We start from the raw sequence: 18240 nt of genomic DNA, 5'->3' as shown, positions 1-18240 counted from the left end.
CTAGCACCATTATCTATGAGTATATCCTTGGGGAATGAAAATGCATCTTACTGTTTGTCTGAAAAAGAAAAAAAAGAACTTAATACTGATGCAAAAACCCTACACATAATGCATATCAAAGCCAACTATAAATTATTTCTGAAGTTATCTGCTGTTGTGGCTTACTGCTGCCAGTGTGGGCTCTTCTATTAGCATGGATAAGTGGGACCTGACCATATGTCAAGAGAACACGTCCTTCTGAAGTGACCTCCTATATCAAACGCACACCCCTGGGAGGCTTTGCCCCCCTAACCACAATGACAGACTCTTCCGGTACGTTTTCCTCTTTTTTTTTTTTTTTCACCTGTGACCGTATGCTGCCGCCTGTCAGCGGTGTCAGTGTAGATGAGACCTTTCCCAACCTGCCTGAGCTGGTATTCTTTAATGACGCCGTTTGGCTTAGGAGGGACATCCCAGCTCACATGCAGAGTCTCCGCACTGGGGGCCGCGACTCTCGGCGGAGGGATGCTTTGTGGAACTCCTTGGGTTGTAGCTGCAACGACCTGAAAACACAGGAATTAAACAGCAATTTCTTGGAATAGTACACTAGGTATTCTGATCAATGAGAATGTCACTTTTGTTTTAAAATGTTGTTGTCTGGCCTGGCATATCATTAGCAGGGCTTGGTGAAGCAGTCCCTCTTTTTTTAAAATTCTTTCTCTCGCATCCTATTCAAACAATGACATCTGACCTTGAATATATCCCATAAGTCTTCGACTACCATTTATCACCACGGGTTCAACAACAATTTTGATGGCAGACTGCAGCTCTCCGTTTAAACAAGTAAAAGCTGGCTGGCAGACTGTCTTACTAGAGAACTCTTGATAACTCTCCTCCATATGGCCCATCGGTGTCCTTGCATTTTAACAGCCTGATTTTGTACATTTTAAGCACCAGTAAATGTGGAGCAAAACCCACATCTGAACTTGCTTGCATATAATACACTTTGAACAGTGTAAATGGGCAGCCTTTTCTGTACTCTTCCTATGATACCCAGGATGACTTTATAGTGTCTGTACCAATGTTCTAGAAAGAGAACCAAGTGAGAAGAAAAAAAAGAATCAACCAGTGATTTACTCAATATTGTCAAAATATATTTTCGGGCTAAAATTGGCTGCCTTTGTTTTCTCACAGAATGAAGTCTGATTTCACTTTTTCACCAATTGTTTTGGCATCTGGTAGGCAGGAGCTCCGCTATGCAAAAAGCACGGAATGGCTCGAGGACCGTTTGGACCCTAACTTTTGATTGGGCCAATCAGCTGCCTTCTGTCTAGTTGGTGAGGCACTCAGAGATGCTTCTGGGGTCTGTTGAATAAAAAGCAGCTCACATGAGCTGCGGCTGATGTGTGCGACTGAACGTGTTACTTGGATGCTTCTTGCACAGTGTGTGAAGATGCTGCGCTTCTCAAGTTTAAACCATATGAAAACTGGGTCTCCTCTGACTAGCTTGGCATCTGTGAAATGGCTCTTTCCTTATTTTCCTCCTAACTTGTTTGATTGTTTCTTCCATTTTTCGCTTAGTAGCATCCCCAAGGGGGCTGGTCATCTGTGGTCTTCGGTTTTTGTCTCTCTCTATTCTCCTTACATGACCACACTCAAACTCCTTGCTTCAACTTCCCTCATAGATCTTTCCAGAAAATTTCAGTCACTTCTTAATCCAGCTTCTGACTAGACATTTTCACTTAAAGTGCCAAATAATATTTTCTTCCACCATTCTGCTATCTGCTGCTCCTCTTGAATATATTTTTTAAAGGCTTTAAAAATGTTAATCTTGGGGCTTCCCTGGTGGCGCAGTGGTTGAGAATCTGCCTGCTAATGCAGGGGACACGGGATCGAGCCCTGGTCTGGGAGGATCTCACATGCCGTGGAGCAACTAGGCCCGTGAGCCACAACTACTGAGCCTGCGCGTCTGGAGCCTGTGCTCCGCAACAAGAGAGACCGCGATAGTGAGAGGCCCGTGCACTGTGATGAAGAGTGGTCCCCGCTTGCTGCAACTAGAGAAAGCCCTTGCACAGAAACGAAGATCCAACACAGCCAAAAGTAAATAAAAATAAATAAATTAATTAATTTTAAAAAATGTTAATCTTATTCTTTACTTTTAACTTTTCCTCCTTTTTTTTTTTTAAAATTGAAGTATAGTTGATCTGCAATCTTGTGTTAGTTTCAGGTGTACAGCAATATGATTCAGCTATACATACATATATATATATCTATTATTTTCCAGATTCTTTTACCTTATAGATTATTATTATTATTATTATTTTAATTTATTTATGGCTGTGTTGGGTCTTCGTTTCTGTGCAAGGGCTTTCTCCAGTTGCGGCAAGCGGGGGCCACTCTTCATCGTGGTGCATGGGCCTCTCACTATCGCGGCCTCTTTTGTTGCGGAGCACAGGCTCCAGACGCGCAGGCTCAGTAGTTGTGGCTCATGGGCCTAGTTGCTCCGCGGCATGTGGGATCTTCTCAGACCAGAGCACGAACCTGTGTCCCCTGCGTTGGCAGGCAGATTCTCAACCACTGCGCCACCAGGGAAGCCCCTTATAGATAATTATAAGATATTGAGCACAGTTCCCTGTGCTATACAGTAGGTCCTCGTTGTTTATCTATTTTACTATATAGTAGTGTGTATATGTTAATCCCAAACTCCTATTTTATCCCTCCTCCCCACTTTCCCCTTTGGTAACCATAAATTTGTTTTCTATGTCTGTGAGCCTATTTCTGTTTTGTAAATAAGTTCCTTTGTATCCTTTTTTTTTTTTTTTAGATTCCACATATAAGTGATATCATATGATATTTGTCTTTCTCTGTCTGGCTTATTTCACTTAGTATGATAATCTCTAGGTCCATCTGTGTTGCTGCAAATGGCATTATTTAATTCTTTTTTATGGCCGAGTAATATTCCATTATATATATATATATATATATATATATATATATATATATATATATATATATATATATATATACACACACACACACACACATATACATATATATATTCCTCCTTTGTTTTTTGATTTGCTTGCAGAATGGCACCATGACCAACAAATTGGTCAAGCCAGATATCCTGAAAATACCCATAATACTTTCCTTTTATTCCTCTACATACAGCTGACTACTGCGTCCAGTAGTTTTTGTGCCCTGGTATCTGTTGTATCTTTCTGATATTCTTCATCTGACCCCTGCTGCCTGAATTGAGATCTTCATTATTTCTTGTCAAGGCTGTTGCAGAAGCCTTGGAACTATTTTATTTTCTATGTCAGGCTCCTTTGTCCTTTTCTCTGTTCTTCAAGAGCAGGCAATTTTTGGTGAAATGATATTTAAATAGAATTTCTAAGTTTTTAAACTGAGAAATGGCTTGGGAACTATTATGGATTTATAGAAGACCACCTTAAAAGATTTGGTGGAGGAAAAGTGGATTAAGGGGATAATACTGGTTCAAGTTTTTTCTTTTGATGAATGAAACATTGATATTTGAATAAATTTTCCTTCTGGTGATCTCTCCTTTCAGGAGGAAGTGTTGGTACTCAGTTGAGACACCATATGGACGCCCTACTTTATTGGCATTACCACCTGGACCTTCATATAGTCTTAACACGGGATAATTCTGTCCAGAGTTTAGGCAAACTCCTCTTACCTTGCTGCTGGTGGCACAGCCAGCAACCGTGCAAGCTTTCAGCTGGTATGAATAGTCCATAAAAGGTTGAATTCCTTTCGTATCAGAGAAGCTCAACGATGTTCCTCGAAAACGTTCAATTCCATCTCGGAGAAGAATGTAGTAAATAATAGGACCTAAAAGAGGCAGAGAAAGGCCTGAATTTGAGTGTCAGACTCTTTTAACTGTTTGCAAACAAATCAGATGGCTTAGAGTTCTGAAGAAATGGGATAATATAGCATTATTTAATTTTAAATTGCTATTATTTTGCTATGTTCAAGCAGTTCTTAACTACACTCACTCTTATGGAGGAGATGGATTCTTGACATAAATAATCAGTCAGTTGTTTCTTTCCCCTCACTATCAAACATTTACTTTCAAAACTATTCTGCCTTCCCATAATATGCTTTGCTTATTTGAAAGCAGCTCAGACATATGTTGGGATTCAAGGAAAATAATTTTTGGTTAAAAATTTGTGAGGGCTATTTCACAAAATGAATGATTGGTTGACACATACCTGAAGCTTCCTTTATCAGCAAATACTTTTTAGTGGTTAGATGCATGCCAATTAAACGTAGACTACACTAATTTCAATTTCCTTATGGATTTACGGGATTATGTTATTTGAATTTAAAAAATAGCTTAATACCATTTGATTGTATAGGCTTCTTCCAGTTGAGGACTATTACATCATCAAGATGATCCATTTTGGTCCACCTGGGGGGGCTCACTCCCTCAGGCACATCTTCTTTTGTTGTGGCCCTAACAGCCTTGCTGAATCCTCGCCCATAGCTATTCCACGCAGAAATCCTATATTCGTATGTCATGTAGGGCTCCAGGTTCACATCTGGAAAGACAGAAAATCGGACAGCGGGGTTTTTAAAAATTTTTATTTTCTTACCATCATATTGAAAATAAATATCAAAACCTTAAACATTTAAAAATAAATGCTCAATGCACTAATCCTAATGTATGTAAATAAAGCTCTAAGATCTTTACTTTCTGAGTCATAAAAAATATTACAAGTGCTTATTAGATGCAGAGATATGAAATTACACAGAACAGAATTCACCTATTTGAATAGAGAAATATGGATACATTAAAGAAATGATTGAAAAATAAAAGCGCTAGACTAATGTACGTTAGATGTTAATGCTTCCCAAGTTCATGATCTCTTTACTTCTGTATGAGGCAGGTTTGGCAAGATTCTTTTATAGTTTTATTATTATAAATTTTACCAATTATTACGTTGTCAATATTACTTAAATTATTACATGAATTATAATGTAGTTGTTATGAGATACAGGACTTGGAACTTAGCTTATCATAGTACAATTTTAATGAATAAAAATGAATTCACACTCCACTGTATGTACCATGTATAGTGTACTATATATACTTCCTTCATCTTCTACCAAACCAGAACTGAAACCAAAACCAAAAACAACCAATCTAATTAAAACAACAAAACCAACCTGCTGAGATTTTTGGCCTGGCAAAACTTTTATTAGATAATCACCCACGTGATTCAACGGTATCCCAAACATCTTAGTTCAGTTTTGAGCTTTAATAACTTCGGAAGTACAAATGCTACAAATTTACCAAAACATTCCTTGAAAGTTTAATTATTTAAATCTGCTTTCCGCTTATTTAATTCTGTGAATTTTGAAGATCTACATATGTATTTTTGTGTGGCAGTTTCTGGATGATCATCAGACAGGGGGATCAGAAGAGGTCCTCCTTGACTGCCTGGCCGCCTGCTCTATCTCCAATGGATGCAGCATTAATTCTCGTTCCATCCGCTTGGGTTATTTGACCACATTCTCCTTACATGCATCTCCTTACAATAAAGCCTGCCCTGCCTCTTTTATAGAATTAGTATGAACATAAAATGCAATAAGTTATGCTGCAGAACTTCATAAAATGTCAATTGCTATACAAATGTATTTCCGTCTTCATTTTTTCCAGTAAGAGGGTATTTGCTGCTTTGTACCTGTGATGACCACCAGTGGGTCCCCAGATCCCCCTTCTGTCCTGGTCAGAGACCTCTTGGCCAGAGTCTACATTTCTCAGTTTTCTTTCCAGTCTGGTGTAGTCACACGACTGATCTCAACAACGGAAGGAGTGTGGAAGTGACATGGGTAATTTGTGCATCACTTTCTGAAGAGGAAATCACTTGCCTTCTGTTAGCATTCTTACCCCTTCTGAGGGGCTGGAACTAAGGGTGTTGTGACAACTCAGGCTGTACCACTTGGAAGCATGAGGAGGAATCCAGATCCTGAATGAACTTGTGGGGCTGAGCTGCCCAGACCGTCCGTCCACTCACCCACAGATGGTAACTATATTTTTGAACCTCTTGCTATAGCAGATTAAACTATTCACTGTGAATAACTGTTATTGTGTAGCCTTCAAGCACATGTTGCCATTTCTAATTTCAGTTGTGGCAACTGTCCACATTTTATTCCTGTTCTTTCCTCCACTGTATTTCATTCTTCTCCTTTTTGACTCTCTCAAGTCTTAGCCTTACTTCTATATTTTCCTGTGAGGCCTGGTCTTTCAAAGGTGTTCCCAGCCCATAAAAGCATTCTTTTTGCTTTACACATAAGGAATCACTTGTTGAAATTTTACCTTTCCTCAATCATCTCTCTCATTTCTCAGAGCTCTTTTTTTCTTTGCCAGAATTTCCAACTATTCTTCTTCTTTTATTTTTAACTTGTTATCTCAAAATCATTTTACATGTTAACATGGGGCTAATATTCTGCTAAATGAGGGTGTTGGGTTTTGGGGCAGTATGTTTGCTCAATATTTACTTGTTAATTGCTGAAAGGTCCCATACATATTTGTCTCCAATCATTTTTTTAGCTAACAGAGCAATCCTTCCAAAAATGTGTATATAATTGTGTCATTCCATTGCTTAAAAAGCTTCACTAACTATCCACTCATTGCGGTATAAAGGTAAACTCTTTAGTGTGGCCTAAAAGGCCTTCATAATCTGACCCCCGCTCTTTGGCTTCCTCTCCATCACTTTCTCTGTCTTATATGTGCTACATCCGTATGAAGATACTTGTTTTTCAGACCTGCTGGGCTTCCTCTTGCTTCCTGCACTTTGCATGTGCTGCTTTCTCTGCCTGGCCTACCTCCCCTTAAACTGATAGGCTCTAACTTGTTCTTCAGTTCTTTCTTTGGGCACAGCATCCTTCTTGAAGTCTTTCCAGTCTGGGTTAGGTGTCCTTGCAATACTCTTACAAAGCATCCTATGCTTACCTCTATCATAGAACTTACCTGTACATCGTTTCTCATATTAGAGGTAATAAGGTATTAATTTCCCTATCTCTTCATATTAGCTTCAAATCCTGATGGAATTTCCTACTAGTTTTCAAGTTATTGGTCCTCATATACTGATGGTTATTACTAAGGATTTAATAAATATTTTTGATAAATAAATGATTGTAAGAACAAATGAATTTTGGTCAGCACTGGTGGTTGTAGCTTTTAATTGTCAACTTCTAAAAATGGTTGACTTTTCATCTAAATTGGTCTCAGTGGAATTTGTTTGAGCATCATTTGAGCGCTTAATTTTTTTTCATGAAAAGTAAAATTGTGTTATTTTTCATATTCAATTTATAGTGTTTTCTGGTAGGCAAACCGATCTGAAATATGGATGTTAAAGCCCCTGCAATATTATATCAGTAGGTGGAAACAGCTAGTCTCTTCTGGAGAGGTCTACTGCAAATATGTCTTAAAAACCCTTCAAAATCTGGACGTTGATTACCAAGGGCAGATAAAAGCAGAGAACTGTCTTAGAAGAAAACCAAGCAATTTTTGAATGAGGGTTCATGACTTAAATCTATAACTGGGAGTGGGAAGAGATTAGTGGTCCAACTGTTTTCTATCCGGAGGCTTTTCCTACATAAAGACATTCTAATAAATATTTTTTTGTTTGCTTACAGTGTGCTAAATCTAAAAATAAGGTAAAATTAAACAGGGATGTTCTATGCACGTGGATACTTCAACCTGGTAGGAGAGACGAGACAAGTGTCCCGATGCCTATGACACAGACATGGTAGAAGTGGAGAATAGCACGACCGTGCGTCACAGGAGCACAGAGGAGAGAGGGGGCTGGCCTTGGGAAGCCTAAACTGAGAACGTGAATTCTGACCTTGGCCTTGAGTGTGATGGTTAAGAAGAACATTTCAGGTGGAAGGAACTGCTTGAGGGAGGTTTGGAGCACTCCGAAAGGACCCCTATACCATGTTGTGTCCACTACATCTGCAGCTCCTAAAGATGACATAATTTGAACCTGACTATTACCACAACAAGTTACTTTTATAGATCTGACCCTTAGTTTCCTCATCTGTGAAATGATCATACTTACCTGATTGCTTTATGGGTAAATTAAGATAAGGTTTAAAAATGTTTAGCACAAAGGGGGAGTGGCAGAGGGAGGGACTGGGAGTTTGGCGTTAGCAGATTGAAACCATTATATATAGGATGGATAAACAACAAGGTCCTACTGTACAGCACAGGGAACTATATCCAATCGCCTGTGATAAACCATAATGGTAAAGAATATTAAGAAATGAATGTATAGATGTATAACTGAATCACTTTTCTGTAAGCAGAAATTAACACAACATTGTAAATCAACTGTACTTAAAAAAAAAAAAACTGTCTAGCACAGCACTGGAACTAAATAATACTCAGTAAACTTTATCTCTATTCCTTCCTTCCCTTCCTAATCTACTCCCTCTCATCCCAGTATCCTGCTTTACTGTTTTCCTTCTCAAGGTTTGCCATTATCACCCACCATTGGCTGGGTAAGGCAGAATGATGAGTCATGATGGAATACAGTGGTTTTATTGTTTATTTGACCTCAGCTGGCTTGAATTATGTCACTTAAATGTATTCCATTTGACTAAACAATAGGTGTGTGTACACACACAGTTACACACGCACATCTAATTTTTCAAAAAACAGAAACTTAATCAGGGACTTAAGTAAATGGATGAATAGTAAAAATGTAATAGATGGCAGAACTATTTTGGAGATGATCCTAAAATTTACAGTGTCTTTCACCTGACTCAGCCAAGCCTAAGAATCACTATTTTGGACTAATGCAGTAGGGCTAAGATGGGGCTTGGAAATTACTATTTTCAATAACCATGAAGGTTCTTGTTCCCAAGATGATGGCCATCTTGGGGAAACACCAGGCTGCAGGAGAGCACAGTCTCTGGCCCCAGACCCAAGAACAGGAAAGGGATACTGACGTCACTGAGCAGTCTGTCTCCTCCTTAGAATGATGCTGCCAGGTCTTAGTGCCCAGATGGGTTTCTACCTCTTTTCTGCTTGGAAGAATAACAACATTCATTCATGGCTCTTATTGAAAGCCTGTGTTCCAACTTTTGAGAAAGAAAATCAGGCTCATTGCAAATTAACTGGATATAACATAAAAGGTCATGTAACTAATTTATTTCCCTGTTCTTCATTCTCTACAGGCTTACTTTAAAATAGAGTACATCCTTGTTAAAATTTCGACTCTGAAAAACTTTAAACTACTAACTTTGACCAGATCCAGATTGTGCCTTTAACTACCTGGTAACTATGTGGCTCATAAGTATGATGGAATTAATTGATATGAGGTGAAGGAGGGAGTTGAGGTCAGGGTGAAGGAAATCTGCGTTTTCAGCAGCTTTTCGCCCCCCCCCCCTTCTAAGCCACGGGCAGGTGGCTCCCTTTCTGTTACCTGTGAAGGAGAGCGTGCTTACACTTCCCATATGAACAGGTTCTTCAGCAGATGAGCACATTTCTTCCACTGATTCCTTCCCGATGGAATTGTGAGATCCTCTTGTCACAGTACAAACGTGGCTGGTAAAGTTGAAGTCACACCTGCCGCAGTGCGCTGTGGCTTCCATAGACACCGGGCAGACGGTCCTGCAGACTTTGGTTTCCTAAGTCAAGCGGTAGAGGTGGGGCGGGGGGAAGGGAATTGAAAACGTTCATTTAGACATGTGTGGCGTAGGTTTTTACAACTCTCAAATGAAATTTTCTTGTGCTTAGTTCATGAATGAACACCTCAAAATTCATAAAAAGAAATGAGGGCAGTCTGTATACTAGAAAGAGCAGTTACTTTGAAATGACACAGATCTGGATTCAAAATCCAGTTTTGCAACTTCTTGGTGTTGTGACCTTGAACGAGTCTCTTATCCGCTCAAAGCCTCAGCTTCTTACATGAAAGAATGGAAATTCAATTTACTATGCGGGTTTGTTTGACTGACTCAAATGAGATAACGTAAATGCCTTACACTTAATAGATATGCTATAAATAATAACAGGAGTCGTTATTTTATTATTGTTACTTTGACACTTTCCTAATGGAGTTTTAGACAAAATAAAGAATGTGAAATTTGAGAATCTGCACTTCTTGTGCTCTTGGGAGATTTGGACTAATAAGAAGTATTCTGCACCCAAGTTTTAGAAAATTTAAATATTTCATGAACTGTCATTATAATCATTATTATTTATATTTATAAACTTTTTCTCTGGTGAATCTCTGGACATTTTATAGCTATTGATAAGTACTAGTAGGCTCTAATCTCAGAAAATGAAATACTTCACCATCCCAAATTACAGGAGATATAAATAAGGCAATATTCTTATAAGGCAAAGCTCTACTTCATCTTCCCTTTATATAGGTAGCATAACTTATTTAAAATCATTTTTGTTATTTAAAAGTGATCTACATTCAATCTGTCTCTTTACCTAAAATAAGTTAAATTATTTTCCCAACGATCATCAAAGTAAAGCTGCTTCAGAAAAATATAGTTGGATTTCCATTTAAATATGGTGAATCGAACATGTGCATTTATCTTCATTTCCTCTTAAAGCCCAACCAAATGACAATAAAGAAATATGGAAAGTCCAAGGAAACAGGAAGGGAAGTAACACACGTTTTTGGAAGCTGGGAAGTGGATGGATGTGGCAGAGACAAGGCTATGTGCCCAGGAGTGCCCATTTTTGTCTTTTCTCCCCTGGAACACTAGAGTTTCAAGTCCGGCTACAATAGGAAGAGTCATGTGACTAGAAATGTCTGTGTGACTGTGTACAGAAGAGATGCATTCTGCATCCAGGGAAGACACATACGTGTGCAATCATCCACTCTCTCCCTTTTTCCACTGTGAAGCCCCACGAGATGGAAGCGACTTGGGATCCTGAGATGTTGCATGGAGGAGATCTGCCAGTCTCACACTGGACTGTCACATGAAAGGTTTAAAAAAATTCATTCTGTTGACCCATTCCATACATGAGTATGTCTGTTTTTACCTCAGCATAGTCCAGTGTATTCTAGCAAAAACACAAATTAGTACTTTGAAGTTGTCTTAACAACAATAACAAAACCCTGAAGTATGTAGCATTGGCTTAGGGTTAAGCAGGTCGTGGCAAAGAAATACGTACTGGGCTTTGGGAAGCTGAGGAGGTCTGTTGTGCTATGGCTAAATATTCTGCAAACTCTGCCCTGGGATAACTGTCAAAGCAAGCCAAGTGTTCCTGAGCTCACCACTCTGGGGAAGACGTCATAGCTTAGAACATGAGCAGTATGTGTGCTGTTAGAGCTGCATTTGGCCAAGTATTAGAAAAATGAGAAAAACTTAGAAAATAATTGATGAAACTAAAAAAAAAAAAAAAAAATAGAGATGGTCCACTGGAAGATATAAGCCAGGAGCCAGAGTGGGAAAGCCAAACGCAATTCTCCATATTGCATAGTGAGAACCCCAGCCTTCTTTGCTACTGGATACTCCATATGGCAGCCAGGCATGTATGCCATCCCGATGTAGGATGGAGTATTAAGGATACTTCTTTAAGTATTAAAATAGTACCAATCTTAAACAATAATGGAAGAGAATATGTAAAAGAATATACATATATATATAACTGAATCACTTTGCTGTACAGCAGAAATCAATACATTGTAAATCAACTATACTTCAATAAAATAAATTTAAAAAACTAAAATTTTATAGGCAAAAAATAGTACCAAACAAATGAGACAATTCAAAGAATAAAGCAAACAATTAAAAAAAGCAACAATGGAATGAATATTTCCAGAATGATTAAAAAAAAGACGTTCCATGAATGAAACAAGAGTAGGATGACATAAGTAATAATCAGCAAACAAGAAAGAGCACTTAAAAACTAAAAAATAATATGATAGCAAAAAAACCCTAGAACAAATCAATAGAAAGGTGGAAAGATATAGTTAAGGCAATATCTCATCACATTGAAAAAGATGAGGAGTTAATCAATAGGCAAGAAACAAGAAGAAAAAATTAAAGTATCAGTTTAGGAAGTCCAACACCCAAGTGATCAGTGAAAACAGACAAAAGAAGGGGCAAATTATCAAAGAAATAATAAAATAACAGTCCCTGGAATTGAAGGCCATAGACCGCACCCTGAAAAAGTCCACAAAAAGTATATCATTATGAATATTAATAATAATGATGATAATAACATCTACATAGAGGCACATTGCCATGAAATTTTAGAAAAGCAGAATAAAGAGAATGTCTGAAAAACTGTCATAGGAAAAATGACATGGTTACCTACAAAGAAACAGGAATCAGAATAGCAATGAAAATTTTAAAATGCAGAAATGCCTTCAAAATCCTGTGTAGAAATAATTTTTGACCTTGAATTGTATACCTAGCTAAGCTATCAATCCAATGGGAAATAGAATTACAATAATTTCAGACATCAAGCTCTCAAAACATTTACCTTTCATGCACCTATATCAAGGGAGATAATTTTTCAAAAGAAGGTGGCAAAAAGGGACACCTGGGGTTCGAACACAGGAAGACCAACACAGAGGAGGAGTGAAAGGAATTCCCAAACTGACAGCTTAGGGAAGATGGGCTGGGGCAGCTGTGCAGAAATCCCACAGTGATCCAGTCCAGATTGGAGCAGCAATTGGAAGACTCCAGGAAAGAGGTCTTCAGGAAACAAACTGGGATCTATGGATTGAACTTTACCTATAACACACTGCTTGATTCAGCATTCAGAAAATCTCCTAATCATAATCATTTAAATATGAATTTTAAATACAACTGTTAATTGGTCTTCATAGAGCCAATTCAAGCCAACTTAAAAGATCATGGTTATATCCTGAACTTCCTCCTTAAATAATGGAAGCTGTCTCTTCTTGACCAAAATGAGATGCCTGGGAATCAAATGTGAGGTGGGCAATAATGAAACACACAGTTGTGAGTGATGATGTCATTTCTGAAACTAACAGGTTTTCTATGTTCATTCTTCAAATATGAGTGCCCCTTTAAGGAGAGTTTTTTATATAGATGCTTCCTAACTCGTTATTTTAAAGGCACGTTCTTGCAACATCACCAGCTCTTTAAGACCAAAAAATACTAAGTATTTAAGAAAAATGTCCTAGTCAAAACTTCTGAAAACACTGGCCTGGAATAAATTTTGGAACATAGTGTTGGATAGATTTCTTTCATAGAACTGACTACAGTTGTGTTCAAATCAGATCGATTCTTAAAAAGTTTTATAGACAAAACCTTACTATTTTTGTTGGGTGTTTTGTGTGGTTATTCACTTCATGAAGTACCTACTCTCTTCAACAATTTTATGTGTTATCTGTTTTTTCCTTTCTTTTTTTTAATTTTAATTTTAATTTTATTGGAGTATGGTTGATTTACAATGTTGTGTTAGTTTCAGGTGTACAGCAAAGTGATTCGGTTATACATATCTTAATATACGTTGCCACAGATCGCTTGCTGGGGCCTTAAAAATCTCAAGACTTATGGACCATTCGACAGACCATGACATCCACACAATGATTGTGTAGTTGCCTCACTCAGCAAGAGCTCTTCTATTGTCTGTGACCAAAGCACCAATTTTTAGCCATCTCTTAGTGACAAATTACTACCAAACATAGTAGGGTGTTTGTTTTTTAAATGCCCATAATCCTTTCCTTAAACTGGTAGGTTTCTAGAGTGCTGGGTCAAGTTTAATGCTAACAAACATGGCATGGCTGTATGTGGAGCATCTCAACGTACACACATAAATGATGCACCCACAGGCCTATTCATTTCTGTGGTTGGCTGGCTTTTGCTGATCTTGCACTGTCTTAAGGAATATGATAGAAACACAGTGAAGTGAATCTGCTGTATGTAAGTTCTCTATGAAAGGAAAGTGATGGCCTATGGTTGGGGGGCTAGAGAAAAGAAGCTGAAGTTCCCTTCATCTCCCTCCACAGCAACATGCCGGCTCAGACTTTCTGTCTGCACTAATCTGAAGTGCTGGTAAAGCTTCCTGAGAACAGCTAATCATTATTAATTCCTTTAGAATTCATTGCAATAACATCAATCATAGCGAACTCATTTGGTATTAATATGGATGTAATGTGAAAATGAATAATGCACACAGGAGTTTTTATATTCCTATTTTAGAAAAATAGTTATGAACAATGTATTTCTCTTTCCGTTGTCAAATCAGCCCGAGAGGTTTTCTATCAATTACCTTCATCATCATTCCAGTTGAAATCTTGTCAGAGCAAACATATTTCAAAGGATTATATCCAACTCCATTACAGCATTTCTGGCTCTTTGGAATAAGTTCAGTCTCACAGCATTTTACTGGCACTGGGTCATTCTTTTTAACATGTGCTTTAGACTCTCCACTGGAAGCTGAGCAGCATATGGTATCTGACATATTCATATAATCCTGCCCACAACAGAACATCCCTGCAACAATAAAATGTTATATATGAATATGAAATAAAAAAAGAGAAGAAAACTGAGGCTGCTATAAAGTTCGGTATAAAAATGTCAGACTCAGGCAGTTCCTGAAGCGGTACGATAGCTCAGGTAGCATTTCACTACCAAGGTGATTTAAATGTACAGTGAGGGGTCCTTCTGACCAAGAGCAGTAGACACTAATGTACAGTGAGGGGTCCTTCGGACCAAGAGCAGTAGACACTAATTCGGTAAAGAACACACAAGAGGAAGTGTTCTAAAACCATTCAGCAGGGGGCCAAATTTCTCCTAAGCGCCATAAAAAATGATCGGATTTCTGTCATGAGAACTGCCTGCCCATTTTGTGATGATAACATCTTGTTGCAGAAGAAGGGGTAGTTAAACCACAGGAACTCAGAAGAAATCTTTAGAAATTCACAAGGGAGAAGAGGTCACCCAAGCACTCTGGGATAAGAGGCTAGAGAGTGGAGAGGTAGCACCATCCTAGAACTGGAGACTTTGTGCAAGCATCTTGTAAGTTTCTGCCTGCCTTTGTCTAAGATACAGATATTTGATTCTTGTGAATCCAGCAGCAACTGTAACCATTCTTTGGTCATGAGATAAATTTGTATTCAAAACCAGTTGAGTGCACTCACTGATCAGGTGAACCATTGGGCCACCATTCTTCGAGCTGCCCTAGACCCATCACTGGACATGGCTAAGAGGCTGGGGTGGTGGCCAAAAGACCTTGCAGGGAGGATCATTGATCTCCACTTCTCGATGAAAGACAGGTGTGCCTGAGATACCAAACAGCCTCCTTTCTCCCACCCGATTCAGTGTAACTGCTTGTGTTCACATCATTTAGATCTTGACATAGAAGAGACACAGCAGAAATATAGACATAAAAGGCTGAATAAATAAACAATGTACTAGAGTCAGATTAAGCTAGAAATTAAGATGCCTATACCCCATGTCACAGGGCTATCAGAATAGAATTTACATCCAGTTATATAGCAGCGCAATGTGATGAATGATTTATTTTCATTAGAATTTTGTTTATTTATTATTAGTCCTGACTGATAACGTAAAGAACCTCAACTGCAAAGGGCCCTGGGGTCCCGAATTGCTCAATCTGGTCCTGTACAAACACCTACATTATGAAAGACACTCCTAATAATAGACCAATGAGTTTTAAGTGCTTTCCAGTTTATAAAAAAAATCATTGAAAGTAGACACTGACTTGCCACATGCCTTAAGAAAGATGTTTATCCACACATGACTCCAAAGAACACTCTCATTGATCTTTCCACTTTAAAAACATCTCTCTCAATATTAAAAATTTTGTATTTATGATTAATGATATATATTGATCATAACTGCATTTCGACATCATGTTTAAAGGTGATAACTGTTCAAAGTAATTGGCTTAAAAGTAAACTGTTTTCTTTGGTGCTTTATTAATAATTTTAGTTGTATTCACATTTCCAGGGGAAGTTCTTTCAAATAGGTACACACAGCAGGGCTATCATTGTAGTCTGAGTCTTGATTATGATGGGTAAAATTCACACACTGTCTCACACACACACACACACACACACACACTAAAAAGAAAAATCCACAGCTTCAAGTTTTATATTGTTTGGGCATTTTTTTTTCCTGCTGCTTTCTGATCAGACATTTAAATACAACCTTGGATTCTTTGCTGTCATTTTTTTTTTTTTCTCCAGAAGTTTTCTTAAAATAATTCATGTTTCTATTTTAAAGAGCAATCAAAATCTGAAAACTGGCCCTTTAGGGAGCAGAATACATTCTCCACCTCTACTCCCAAATTACTTTACAGTTTCACCATGCTTTAAGTATAAAATCAAAATGCAGACATTGACCTAATTCCAAACTCCTAATCAGCCATCTGATCGCTCTGAGGGACTTTTGACAGGTCAACTAAAATTTTGATAATGAACTGTTTTTACACTAGAAAAAAAGGATGCTTTCTTTCACAAAGAGCTTCATCTTTGTTTCACTGAATTAAAATTTAAAGCCAAGATTTCACTCACATAACAAGAAGTGACTCCCTTTCTAGTTTCTTTGGTAAACCATTACTTCTTTAATTATTATCAACCTTGTTCCAGTGTGATAAATTGCTAATTACTTAATACCCTAATCAGCGTTCATTCTTTGCACAGATAAACTGTGACAGTGCCATTAATTTAAATAGTAATTTCACTTAATGGCCAGAACGGCACACCAGATTTTTATGCAGCATTTTCTGAAGACTGCATCCATCACTGCAATATTCTGACATAAAGATGTCTGACGTGCACTAACTCACTTAGGGAGAGCAGATGTTGCCGAGCAGAGCTTGGTAGTAATTCCCATAGTGCATCACTTCAGCATGAATGAGCTGCAAATTCAGAGACAGACAATCTTCTGAAACTGCACTGCAATAACTTTTGACCCTACCTAATTTATCACATGGAGCACTTGACTTTTGAACTTTGACACACAGAAATCACAGTTTTAAATATGCCCAAAGAAAACCAAAATGGGTCATGTATTATTATTATTATTATTTTTTTTTGGAGGGAGTTTCCCTTTCTTTTTTTTTTTTTTTTAATTTATTTTATTTATGGCTGTGTTGGGTCTTCGTTTCTGTGCGAGGGCTCTCTCCAGTTGTGGCAAGCGGGGGCCACTCTTCATCGCGGTGCGCGGGCCTCTCGCTATCGCGGCCTCTCTTGTTGCGGAGCACAGGCTCCAGACGCGCAGGCTCAGCAATTGTGGCTCACGGGCCCAGCCGCTCCGCGGCATGTGGGATCTTCCCAGACCAGGGCTCGAACCCGTGTCCCCTGCATTGGCAGGCGGACTCTCAACCACTGCGCCACCAGGGAAGCCCAGGGTCATGTATTATTGATGGATTGATCTACACTTCCAGAGGCTCTTCATTAAATTTGTACAAAGGTGGAGATTCTCTTCGAACAAGATGCAGATGTTATTAAAGGGGTAGTGTATGCACTGAACTATTAGATATTTATTTCTGAGATCAAACAGCCTATATTGTCTTTCCAAACAGTGCATATATCCAATGGATAGCTTCCGTTGCATTGGATACAACTGAGAAAAGAGTGAAGGAAAGAATTTTTTTACTCATAATATTATGAATACTTCCAATATGTTACTAACACTTAATTAATGTCCATGGCTGAAAGGAGAGCATTTATAAACATACAGTCCTGATGAATTTCTAAATTGCTAATTCTGTAAAACAAGTGTGCCATTTTCCTAAGAGTTATCCAAGAATTATCATGCTTTTGAGTTAAAAATAGTACAGTCATAAAAAACAGAGTCTAGAATATGACAAATCATTGTGGAACTCTGGGATTGACCATGGGGACCACATTTTAAGCCAAGGAATTATATTTCAGGCCTAGAAGAATGTAAAAAAAAAACAGGTTTGTGATTAGTCATTCTTAGGACAAACATAAAGTTGATGGCAGAGCATGAAAGAAAAGAAATGCATCTTGTCTTCACTAGCAGCTGGCTCTATGGCTACCACCACAAAACTGAGACAGGGTAGGGTAAAAATGTTCCCCAGATCATTGCAATGTATTTTATAGCATTTATACATTACACGTTTCAAAAGGTCATTATGTCATATGGAAATCTTCCTGGGAAATCTTTCAATACACATCTTACACAATGGATTTCTATGATGTATTTTCCTCTCTGCAAAGTCCCCAGATTCCATCTTATGTAACAGGGGTAGTCATTCATTTGACTGATGTCAGAGTCTAGGACATGGAAAGT

The 18240-nt window shown here is 38.2% G+C and overlaps 1 protein-coding gene across 1 annotated transcript in view; it reads right to left on the bottom strand.

The window, feature by feature from the left end:
* Positions 1-18240, bottom strand: part of USH2A (usherin) — an 800956-nt gene that overhangs the window by 195373 nt on the left and 587343 nt on the right. The window contains exons 50-54 of the mRNA XM_057531465.1: positions 14225-14448; positions 9438-9642; positions 4344-4541; positions 3677-3831; positions 344-542 (exon numbers count right to left, since the gene is read on the bottom strand). Of these exons, the coding sequence (XP_057387448.1) occupies positions 344-542; positions 3677-3831; positions 4344-4541; positions 9438-9642; positions 14225-14448 (981 nt within the window). The remainder of the gene's footprint in view (positions 1-343; positions 543-3676; positions 3832-4343; positions 4542-9437; positions 9643-14224; positions 14449-18240) is intronic.

This window comes from Balaenoptera acutorostrata, chromosome 1, assembly GCF_949987535.1.
Source record: "Balaenoptera acutorostrata chromosome 1, mBalAcu1.1, whole genome shotgun sequence".
In the NCBI taxonomy this organism is placed as follows: Eukaryota; Metazoa; Chordata; class Mammalia; order Artiodactyla; family Balaenopteridae; genus Balaenoptera; species Balaenoptera acutorostrata.
This window is presented reverse-complemented; position numbering and strand designations above follow the sequence as displayed.